We start from the raw sequence: 10,923 nt of genomic DNA on the forward strand, positions 1-10,923 counted from the left end.
ACTTATTTTCAAATCTACTTTTTCTTTAATCTTCTCATTTCTAAATTTATGTAACATTTATTTGTAGTTTTCATTTATAACTCCTATTATTTTTTAAAATTTCTTTTAGCTTGTTATGAAATATTAACTTACAGCTTTCATCAGTTTTGTTGGCATTATTTTCTGGAATGTTTTTATTATCAGCAGGGCTGTCATTCTACTCCTTTGCCTCTTTTTTCTTGTAAAACCCTTTAATGGGATTTGATCATGATTCTTTTTTGTTCCTCTTTAAGTTAAATAAACTAAGTAAAATAAATGCAATATTTCGTCATTCTTTTAGGAAGGAGATATAAGCCAGGACAGTTTCTCATGATTCTAGATATTCTCCTTCCATTCTTTTTGCAAAGTGATAAAAATATGGCCTCATACCATCTGCGATCTGCCACCTCTGCTTCCTTCCTCTACTTTTATCTGGACCTTCTCTTTCCTTTGCCTTTTATTGTCCCTCTCCTGCTTAATGTGGCTTTTACTTCCAGCGCTTTCTCCTCATTGTGGGGCTTTACCCTGAATGGGAGCTTTAGTTTTTGTGTGTTTTTTTGTGTTTTCAGTCTTTATAGGTCTCAGTCTTCTCCAGCACTGTTAGACTGTCCTCTTGTACTCGCCCAATGAATTAGATTCTACAGAACCCTCAAATTTTGGCCACATCTCCAGTGAATACATGTTGTTCATTTTGGGGTTCTTCTATTGTCAGGGCCATCAAGAAACCCTGTTACTCTCTTTCTTTTCTTTCACACCAATGCTGAGATCACATAGCTCTTTGTTCTCATTTGCTTTTATTTAGGGGTTCATGAAAATGCCTTGTCATTTAGTTTTTATGTAGGTATTGTTCATAGGTCTTTTGTTTTGCCAGTCTAGTTGCTTTATTTTTATAGGATAATTTGAGGAGCCTACACACTGCCATTTCTCACTATCTTTTAAAGGAGCTTTTTTTTTTTTTTTTTTTTTTTTTGATAACAGTTGCCAGATATGAATTAGGAAGAAAATAATAAAGATAATCAGTGATACTTTGCATTGCAAAGATTTATATTTTAAGAACTGAGCTAGAAATTATAGCAGTCTTATGGATAACATTAAGTCTTGGTTGTCTGGGATTCGAGGTGGATGTGGGTCCTACAAATAATAAAGATAATCAGTGATACTTTGCATTGCAAAGATTTATATTTTAAGAACTGAGCTAGAAATTATAGCAGTCTTATGGATAACATTAAGTCTTGGTTGTCTGGGATTCGAGGTGGATGTGGGTCCTACATCCTATCCATGGTACTTACAAGAAGCAGACTTATTTGGAAAGGGAAACTGGCTCTACTGGGAGCAAATTTAGAGGAAGTGCTGGGGACTTAAAGCTGTTTCATATGAGAAAAGATTAAAGGAAATAAAGGCTTAGGTTAGCGAAGAGAAGATGTGGGGATTGTGCCATTAAATGTGTTTTGTTTGTTTCTGGATCAAAGAGATTTTAAAGAGATTTGGGCTTAAAGTTAATAGTGATTTTCTAATAATCAGCCAACTCTAAAGAGGGGTGTTTTTTTCCTGAAAGGTAATGATTCATCTCTCACAGGAGGTATTAAAAAATAAGCAGTTCACCAGTTTGAATTCATCCTTTAGAAAAATAGTTGCACTGCATAGTTTTAATGACCTGTCCACCTTGAGTTTTTACCGTCAACACCCATGAGCTTCCTGTAACTTAAATGAATGGAAAATATTATATTTTGGCTGCACACTTTATTTCCATATTGTTGTATTTTTAAATATAGCACCTATTTAAAAAAAAAGTAGACAAAGTGCCGATAATTGAGAACTAATGGCATATCTCAGGAAGCTCTTGATGGCAAAAACTGCCTTTGTCTATTTTATCTTCCACAGATATTGTAAGTCCTGGCACATGTAGGTGCTCAATATGTATTTATTGAATTGAACTGGCAAGAAAGACTTTCTGTTGATTAGAGATTCCTCTTTGGTAGAACTAATCTTTCTTTATAAGTTAATAATACAGGGAACTGATTTCTGTAGTTTTGCAAATCCATTTTCATGTTTTTAAAAACAATGCCAGCTTAAAATACTTCAAAGGCTGAAATGATATAAAGCATATGTCAGTCATTCTGTGGGCTGTGCCCACCCTCTAGTTTCTAATGAATAAAAATGACTGCTTCATTCTCTTGAGTTCTAGGAAAACACTATTAAAGAAAAAAATATGCCTTCCTTGAAATCATCTCCCAGTTGGGAATGTATAGCCAAATGAAAAGTGATTGAAGCAAAAGTTTAAGTTCCATGTTCTCAGGTGCCTTAACTGTATTGACCCAGGTATTCTGGTTCTAGAGACTATATATCCTTAACAACTACAGTACACCGCCCCTCATAGAGGATTCTCCAGGATGCCAAACAGCCAGTAAATTGTTTCAAGACTTTGTGAGATGGAATTTAGGATGTGAAAATGGTTCTTGTTTGTTGTAAAATAAATGAAATGTTTTATACATTTTTGTAGAGTTAAACATATTGAAGTATGTTTTTCCTAGCATGCAATGATGCTGCCTGTTTTAACTCATCATATCCGCTACCACCAATGCCTGATGCATCTGGACAAGCTGATAGGATATACTTTCCAAGATCGTTGTTTGTTACAGGTAAGAATTACTCTCCTGGAAACTCACATAAGAACAAGATAGGAATATAGTTCATCTTGCAGGTTACAAGTGGTACATTGGGTTCTCTATTCTGGGAGGTAACATAGATTTTTAGAAACATAACTCTTCATTACTCTTCCCTGGTTGTCTCTACCACCTTCACATCCTTCATCTCACATGTATTTGAGGCCATCCCTAAAGAAATAGGCTAAAGCTAGTTTGCCTGTCAAACCTGAGCATCCTCTTTCAGCTTTTCCTTCTTTATGGCTCTTCTTTCCAGGTGCCGAGTTATTCTAATTCTTCTCTGAAAGACGTGGATTTTTAGGTTTGTTTTCAGAAGAGGGCTTGCACCAGAGCTTTGAAAATTTGATACTGGAGGAAATAAGATGCAAAAATCAGGGCTTAAAATTCAACTGGATAGACAGCTCCTTTTCCCATTTTCATTTGGGATGATAAAAAGATGGCATTTCTATTCTGAGTTTTTAAGACTTAACTTATTTCATTGAAATTTTAGCTGGCCATGACTCATCCAAGTCATCATTTAAATTTTGGAATGAATCCTGACCATGCCAGGAATTCATTGTCTAACTGTGGAATTCGGCAGCCCAAATATGGAGACAGAAAAGTTCATCACATGCACATGAGGAAAAAAGGTATGCTTGGATGACTTTTAAGATTCTACTCGTATTTTGGCCGGGATTCCCTACTGTAAATTATATCCCCCCAGGAATTGATCCCTGGGTAACTCTTTTCACCTCTCATATTCTAGTGCTTATTGACCCATATGTTATTAACATTCATCTTGAGCAGAGCATTATAATAAGATGGATTAATTTTTTCAGAAAAATTTTTCTCCTATCAAGTATTTTAAATGATTGTTTATCAATCTTTTAGACATACAGTATTAAACTAGTCAAATTAGATGAGATCATTTTCTTTCTGCATACAGTCATATAGTGGTCCTAGAATCCTTATAAAAGTATTTACTTGTATATTTATTTTATTTATTTTTAATAGGAATTAACACCTTAATAAATATTATGTCACGCCTTGGCCAAGATGACCCAACTCCCTCAAGGTAAAGTAGATTTTTTTAAAAAACTGCTTTACTGAGATATAATTCACATGCCATACAACTTTCCCATTTAAAGTGTACACTTCAGTGGTTTGTACTATGTTCACAAAATTGTGCAAGTATGACCAGTACCTAATTTTAGAACATTTTCATCACCTCAAAGAGAAACACCGTACCCATTAGTCACTCCCTGTTTTTTCTTATCCTGCCCAACCCTAGGTAACAGCCAGTTTACTTTCAATTTCTATGGATTTGCCTGTTCTGAATATTTCATATATAAGGTGTTGTACACTATGTGATCCTTTGTGACTGACTACTTTTACTTAACATAATGTTTTCATGATTTGTCCATGTTGTATATACTATATATCAGTACTTCATTTCTTTTTATTGCCAAGTTGTATTTCGTGATGTGTGTATACCATATTTTATTTATCCATTCATAAGTTTATGTGCATTTGGATTGCTTCCACCTTTTGGCTGTTATGAATAATGTCACTATGACATTATTTTGTGTGGATGTATGTTTTGATTTATCTTGGGTATATATCTAGAAGTGGAATTGTTGGGTCGTAGCATAAATTTTTTTAACGTTTTAAGGAACTGCCAAACTGTTTTCCAAAGTGACTGCACCATTTTATGTTCCCAGCAGCAGTATATCTGGGTTCCAATTTTTTCATATTTTTGCTAACAGTTGTTATTATCTGTCTCTTTGATTCTAGTCATCCTAGTGGGTATGAAATATTATCTCATTGTGGTTTTGATTTGTATTCCCCTGATGGCTCATGATATTGAGCATCTTTTCATATGCTTATTGGCCATTTGTATATTTTCTTGGGGAAATATCTATTCAGATCCTTTTCCTATTTTTAATTATGTTATTTTTTATTACCATGTTATAATAGTTTATTTATATATCCCACATACAAGTCCCTTAACAGATATATGATTTGCAAAAATTTTTTCTCATTCTTTGAATTGTCTTTTCACTCTCTTGATGTCTTTTGAAGCACAAAAGTTTTGATGAAGTTCAATTTATATATTATTTCTTTTGTTGCTTGTGCTTTTGGTGTTCTATCTAAGAAATCATTGACGAAATTAAAGTCACAAAGATTGATGTCTATGTTTCTTTTAAGAGTTTTATAGTTTTATCTCTTACATTTAGGTCTGTGATCCATTTGGAGTTAATTTTTATATATGGTGTGACATAGGGGGTGTCCAGTGGTTGTCTTTTGCTTTTGTATATCCAATTGTCCCAGCACCATTTGTTGAAAAGCCTTTTCTTTCCTCACTGAATCACCTTGGCAACCTTTTCTTAAATCACTTGACGATAATATGTAAGGGTTTGTTTTTGGACTCTTAGTTCTGTTCCATTGATCTGTATGTCTGTCCTTATGCCAGTACCACAGTCTTGATTACAGTAGCTTTGTAGTAAGTTTTGAAATAGAGAAATGTGAGTTCTCCACCTTTGTTTTATTTTTTCAAGATGGTTTTGTCTATACTGGGTCCATTGCATTTCCATGTGAATGTCTGGATCAGCTTGTCAATTTCTGCAAAGAAGTCAACTGGGATTTTGATAGGGATTGTGTTGATTCTGTAAATCAATTTGGGAATGGTTACCATCTTAATCTAAGTCTTCTGACCCATGAACATGGGATGTCTTTCCATTTATCTTCTTCTTTAATTTAAGTGTCTTATAGTTTTCAGAGTATAAGTTCTGCTCATCTTTTGCTAAATTTATTCCTAAGTACAGCAAACCCTTGAACAACACAGGTTTGAACCACATGGATCCACTTATACATGGATTTTTCAATAAATATATTGGAAAAACTTTAACCAAACAGTTAAGTAGCTTACCTAAAAGTAGGCTATTGGTATTTAAGTATTTAAGTAAAGATGCTCCCCCCTCAGGGATTAGCACACACAAAGATTTTTGACTGGGAGGGGTGGTCAGTGCCCATTGCCCCCTCATTGAACTATAGTCAACTGCATTTTATTAGTTTGATGCCATTATAAATGGAATTGTTTTCTTAATTTCATTTTCAGGTTTTTCATTGCAAGTGTATAGAAATACAATTGATTTTTGTATATTGAGCTTGTATCCTGCAGTCTTGATGATCTTATTAATTAGCTCTAATAGATTTTTAGTGGATTCCTTAGGATTTCCTATACATATGATTGTATTATCTGTAAATAGAGATAGTTTTACTTCTTCCTTTCCAATCTGATGCTTTTAATTTCATTTTCTTAATTTAGTTGCCCTGGCTAGAGCCTCTAGTACAATACTGACTAGAAGTATTGAGAACAGATCTTTGTCTTCTTCCTAAACTTAGGAGAAAGCATCCAGTCTTTCACTGTTGAGAATGATGATAGCTGTGAGGTGTTTTTTGTTTTTAAATCAGTGAAAAGTTTCCTTCTATTCCTAGTTTGCTTAGTGTTTTTATCATGAAAGGATGTTGAATTTTATTACATGCTTTTTCTGCATCTCAATATTGAGATAATTATGTGGGTTTTTCCCTTTTGTCCTATTCATATAGTATGTTATCTTAATTGATTTGGGGTGTTAAACCAACCTTGCTTTCCGAGGATAAATCCCACTGATCGTGGTGTATAATCCTTTTTATGTGCTGCTGAATTCATTTTGGTAGTATTTTACTGAGGGTTTTTGTATCATCAACATTCATAAGAGATATTGTAGTTTTCCTTTCCTGTGATGTTTTTGTCTGGTTTCATAATTTTGGTAATACTGGCCTCATAATGAGTTGCAAGGTTTTATAGGTTATCTTCTCTTATTTTATTTCTTGATTTTATAAGATACTTTCCTATGTTAATATTCTCAGTTTTGTGTTGCCTTGAGCTGCCACAGAACCTGGAGCTGAAGTACTCCCGGTCTGTATAAACTCAACACCTTATGAAAAATGAATGGCAGGAAATGTCTACTGGCTGATGAGGCTCTGATGTTGTTTGCAGGAGGAATATCTTTGTGTGTGTGAAGTATAGCAGGTTATATTTTGAAAGCCAGTAGAGGAAATTGAGGGCAGCTTTCTTTTTAAAATGAGTTGAAAAGTTGAATAGCTGTGCTTATTACCCTGTGGGTACAGACGTAGGTGGACTAAGGGTGGGTAGAGTAGGGTTAGAAGTTGAGGCAGTTGCTTAAGCTGGTAACTGGCCTCCACAGCTAAGAGAATTGCCAGCAGTGGCTGGCACAGACTCCTTTTCTGCCTTTTCCCTCATATATCACTTTGCTCTTTAAATTAGCTTGCCTTGAGTTGCTCTCTTTTGAGGTTATCATAAACCAGACTATCTTTCCTCTTCAATGAAGAGTTAGAAAGGCAGGATGGAGCTTTATAACTCTGGATTGAAGATGACCATATGCCTCACTATAGTGTTCTGTGGGAGTCTAAGATCAGAAAAGAATTAATCTAAAGAGCTTTTAATCACACCCTCAGGGGTAGTGTGACCATGGTTTCATTTTACTCTGTGATGTTGTATAGTCTCCAGATGACCAGCTCTGTATTTTAATAAGTAGAGCCCTGTGTACCCCACAGCCCCTCAAGCAAGGCTGAGCACACCATACACACTTACTTTTCAATGATGAAAACATGGGTTTAAATCATCTTTGTCTCATCTATCCACACCACCGTATGTCTTTTGATAGCATTGTTCATACCTCATGATTTATGTTTTCTTTTGCTTTGTTACAAAGAAGTGGCTTTCTTACTGTGGCAAAAGAAATGATGTCTGAGAAACTGTGTTGTTTCTGCATTTACTATTTTGAAAATGATACCATTAACGGAGAGTAAACAAATAATCTCTCTTGTCCTTTGACTTCTGGCCTTTGCTGCTTGTTTTGAGAGCCTCTTGTGAATACGATCTTTTTGCTGATGCAGAGCTGACCCCAAGTGTGTGTTCAGAAAGAGCCTCCTTGCTCAGCTGCCTGGGTCAGTTTGTAGGTATTTTAGGGAAATAAAAGGCAATAAGACAAAGCCCCCATTCACTAGGAGGGTGACTACCTGGGGAGGGGTGAGAGTGCTATAAACATTAATCACTTATTATAGGGGAGACTCTGATAAGTGCCTCAATGAAGGTCAAAAACAAAACGTGCACACAGAACTGCTGTGGGGCTCAGGATAGATCTGGTGGTTGTTTAGGGATTATAGGTCAGTTTTATACTGTGCACTTGAATAGTTGAGTTGACTTGAAACGACTTGCCTTCTCTTGTTTGTTTCTTATTTTGCTGTTGTGAAATGGGATGTAGTAGTCTCTGCTCCTTGGAAGTGTTTATATGCCTTTGAAGTAAACAGCCTAAAATTCCAGGTATCAGTGGTTACATCTCCCTAAGTAAGCTTGCTCAGAATGTTAGACTTGCAAAAGGAGAAAGAGAGAGAGCTAGTAAGTTATTTGGGGAATCTGTTTCTGGCACTGATAAAAGTGGGAAGGTGGAGGAGCAAGGGAGACGGGGGAGAGGGCTGAGAGGAGGCAGAGGCTGTTAGATGGATTCTTCTTCTCGACTCCTTTAAAACCACTCCCTGTCCCCACTCCTGCAGCGCCACTAGTGACCACACTCTGCCAGCTCTGTGTTTAGATTGCCTCCATAGTCGGTCAGCTTGCTGTCTCTGGTGCGTGCTATTCTAGTTCTTAGCTGTAACCTGTTTGAAAGCTTCAACTTACTGAATACTATCAGAACCTCCCCACCTGCAGTCCCAGCTCTCATTACCTGTCCCCAGCAACTTTTCCCAGCACATCTTTCTTTTCCTGGAGGCTCTCTCCATGCCAATAAGACTGAATACTTACTGGGCTGTCCAGCATATCCCTCTTCCCTGTTTTCTCTGGAATGCCATCGTAACCTTGTAACATCCTGCTCAAATCCTGCCGGTATTTGTTTTATGGTACATGTTCCTGTTTTCCCATATATTACAGTTGTGCTGTGGGGCTATTTTTCTTTACTGGACAATAAGGATTTTGAAGGTCTATGGTCCTACTCTTTTTTTTTTTTTCTCTTCTTTTGTAACTAGTATCTTTCACAGAGAAGAAGGTACTCAGTAAATAGTATTAAAGGAAAGAATGCCATTCATGATTCTGCTTTTATCCCAGATTATTTATTGACTAGAAATAGAGAAATTGGAGTGTTAAGAAGAATTGTGGTCAGCAGAGGTTTAAATGCCTGGTTGGTATCTTACTTAATCTGATTAGAGATCGTGCGAAGGCTTAAAATAAATATTTTTTGAGAGCCTGTTTGCCTATCAAAACTGTAATATAATTAGCTTTTATGGTGGTACCATCTCCAATATGCCACCTATCATTTAAAAAAGTGTCACCGTTTAACCACCTGATTCTCAGTTGTATAGTTATATTTAACTCATGCAGGTTGCAATGAAATGTTACTACAAAAAGGGTCTCTAAGGGATTAGGCATTTGGTGGCATTCAATTAATCTATGAATTATCAGTAAGACCTTTGGGAAGGAAGAGCCAGAAGAATAGTAATAGAAAAAGGAGAAAATCAAGCATCATTGGTTTGTTTTGATTTGGGGTGTTTTTTTGATTGGCAGAGTTGTTGCTAGACATAATGTATAAAAATCTCTTGGACCAACAGAGAGACACATATGGACTATTTATTTGAGTCCTCTTTATTTAAGGAAATGGTACTTGCAAAGTATATTTTCAGTCAATTATACATGAGTATTTTGCATTAAAAATACAATAACAACATGAATTGAATATATGTGAATTTCACTGCGTGGATTTACTGACTTAAATGCTTCTAGTGAAATCCCACAATGGTTCTCCTGGGATCCACAAGTCCAGTGGGTCTCTGATTTCTCCCTGCAAGTGTCCAGGTATGTGTAGCGAGTGGAAAGAATCCTGAATTGGTAGAAGGTTCAGCTGACCTCCAAGGCCTCTTCTACCTCTACTGTATCAGTCACTGCTTGAGGCTTGGAATGCAAAGGCGAGGAAATATTGTCTGTACCCTCACTCTAGCATTACCCTTGGATTTGGCCAATCCCGAGATGGCTTTCCCTGGAATAAATGGCACCCACCTTACAGTACTCTCTGTTATAGGGAGATTGTTGTGTTTTATAAAGGGCATTGAATTCCTCAGACAAAATGTGCTATATAAATGTTACAGTTAATCTAGATTTCATAACGCCTCTGTTGATTCAGTTCTCAAAAACAAATGGAATGTTTACTGCTCAGTAAGTAGCTCATTGTGGAGCTTACTGGTATTTATAAAAGGGGGTGATTAAAGAGTTATGAACAATAGCAAAAGGAACAAAAGATTTGCTACTACTGTGAGGACTAGGAGCTCACTTGGTTCATTCTTCCAGACAAACCATTAGGTTAGGAATTGTCCAGTGTAATAATAAACTAAAGTGGAATTTAATCCCCATTTTCGTTTGTGGCTTATTGCCAGAGTTTAGTCATAATATAGATACAGAAAACCATATGCTGGATATGGGCAAATTATTTAATGAATGGCAAACTCCCTATTGAATAAACCTGTTTAGATCTGTAATCTTGTATTTTAACAAACTGAATTATAGTTTAACTTGTGGTGATTAAAACCCTAGACATAGTTCTTGTCTCCATGAAAGTTTATAAAAGAAATTAAAGTAAAACCTACGCCAGTCTGACTTCATTTGAAATAGTATCTGACTTAAAACATCTACTATTCTTTGACTAGATGTCTTCTTATTCTTTAATAAAGCATAAGGCAGTCCAAATATGGTTTGTCCTCACTTCACCTCCCTGCCAGGGTTTTTTACTTTTCATGTTAAGTAGATTTCCCTGTGTAGTACTTTGAACTCTTAGGAAGAAAATAAAGTCTCTGCCACAGAAAATGTATTTTTATTTTACTGAGTCATGAAAAAGGTATAATACTCATTTCTTTCTTTTTAAATACTCACCATTTCTTTCTTAGTTATTATCTTTTCTCAGGACAATAGTTTATTAGGTTTCTTGAAATTAGCAAGAGGACTTAGTCTAGTATCATACCATTAAATCATGCCTCTGTTCCTTCATGCTTTCTCTAAGAGTGATGGCAGATGCTTTTGGAGTTCTAATGTGTTTGACCAAAAGCAAAATCTCAGTACTGAGTAGCTTCTAAAAGAATTTTTTTTTTCCTTTTTGTCTTTTTTCGTGACCGGCAACGGATCGCAACCCTCAGTGTCGCGCCCGTACCGGACCGGGAC

At 35.9% G+C, this 10,923-nt stretch overlaps 1 protein-coding gene across 2 annotated transcripts in view; it reads left to right on the top strand.

Moving 5' to 3' along the window:
* Positions 1-2,542: 2,542 nt before the first annotated feature.
* Positions 2,543-10,923, top strand: part of LOC103604363 (ribonuclease 3) — a 49,198-nt gene continuing 40,817 nt past the window's right edge. For both annotated transcript variants that reach the window (XM_008588921.1, XM_008588923.1), the window contains exons 1-3: positions 2,543-2,657; positions 3,172-3,310; positions 3,675-3,735. In XM_008588921.1, the coding sequence (XP_008587143.1) occupies positions 2,556-2,657; positions 3,172-3,310; positions 3,675-3,735 (302 nt within the window). In that variant the 5' untranslated portion in view covers positions 2,543-2,555. The remainder of the gene's footprint in view (positions 2,658-3,171; positions 3,311-3,674; positions 3,736-10,923) is intronic.

The sequence above is a fragment of the Galeopterus variegatus genome, unplaced genomic scaffold, assembly GCF_000696425.1.
Source record: "Galeopterus variegatus unplaced genomic scaffold, G_variegatus-3.0.2 Scaffold5104, whole genome shotgun sequence".
Taxonomy (NCBI): Eukaryota; Metazoa; Chordata; class Mammalia; order Dermoptera; family Cynocephalidae; genus Galeopterus; species Galeopterus variegatus.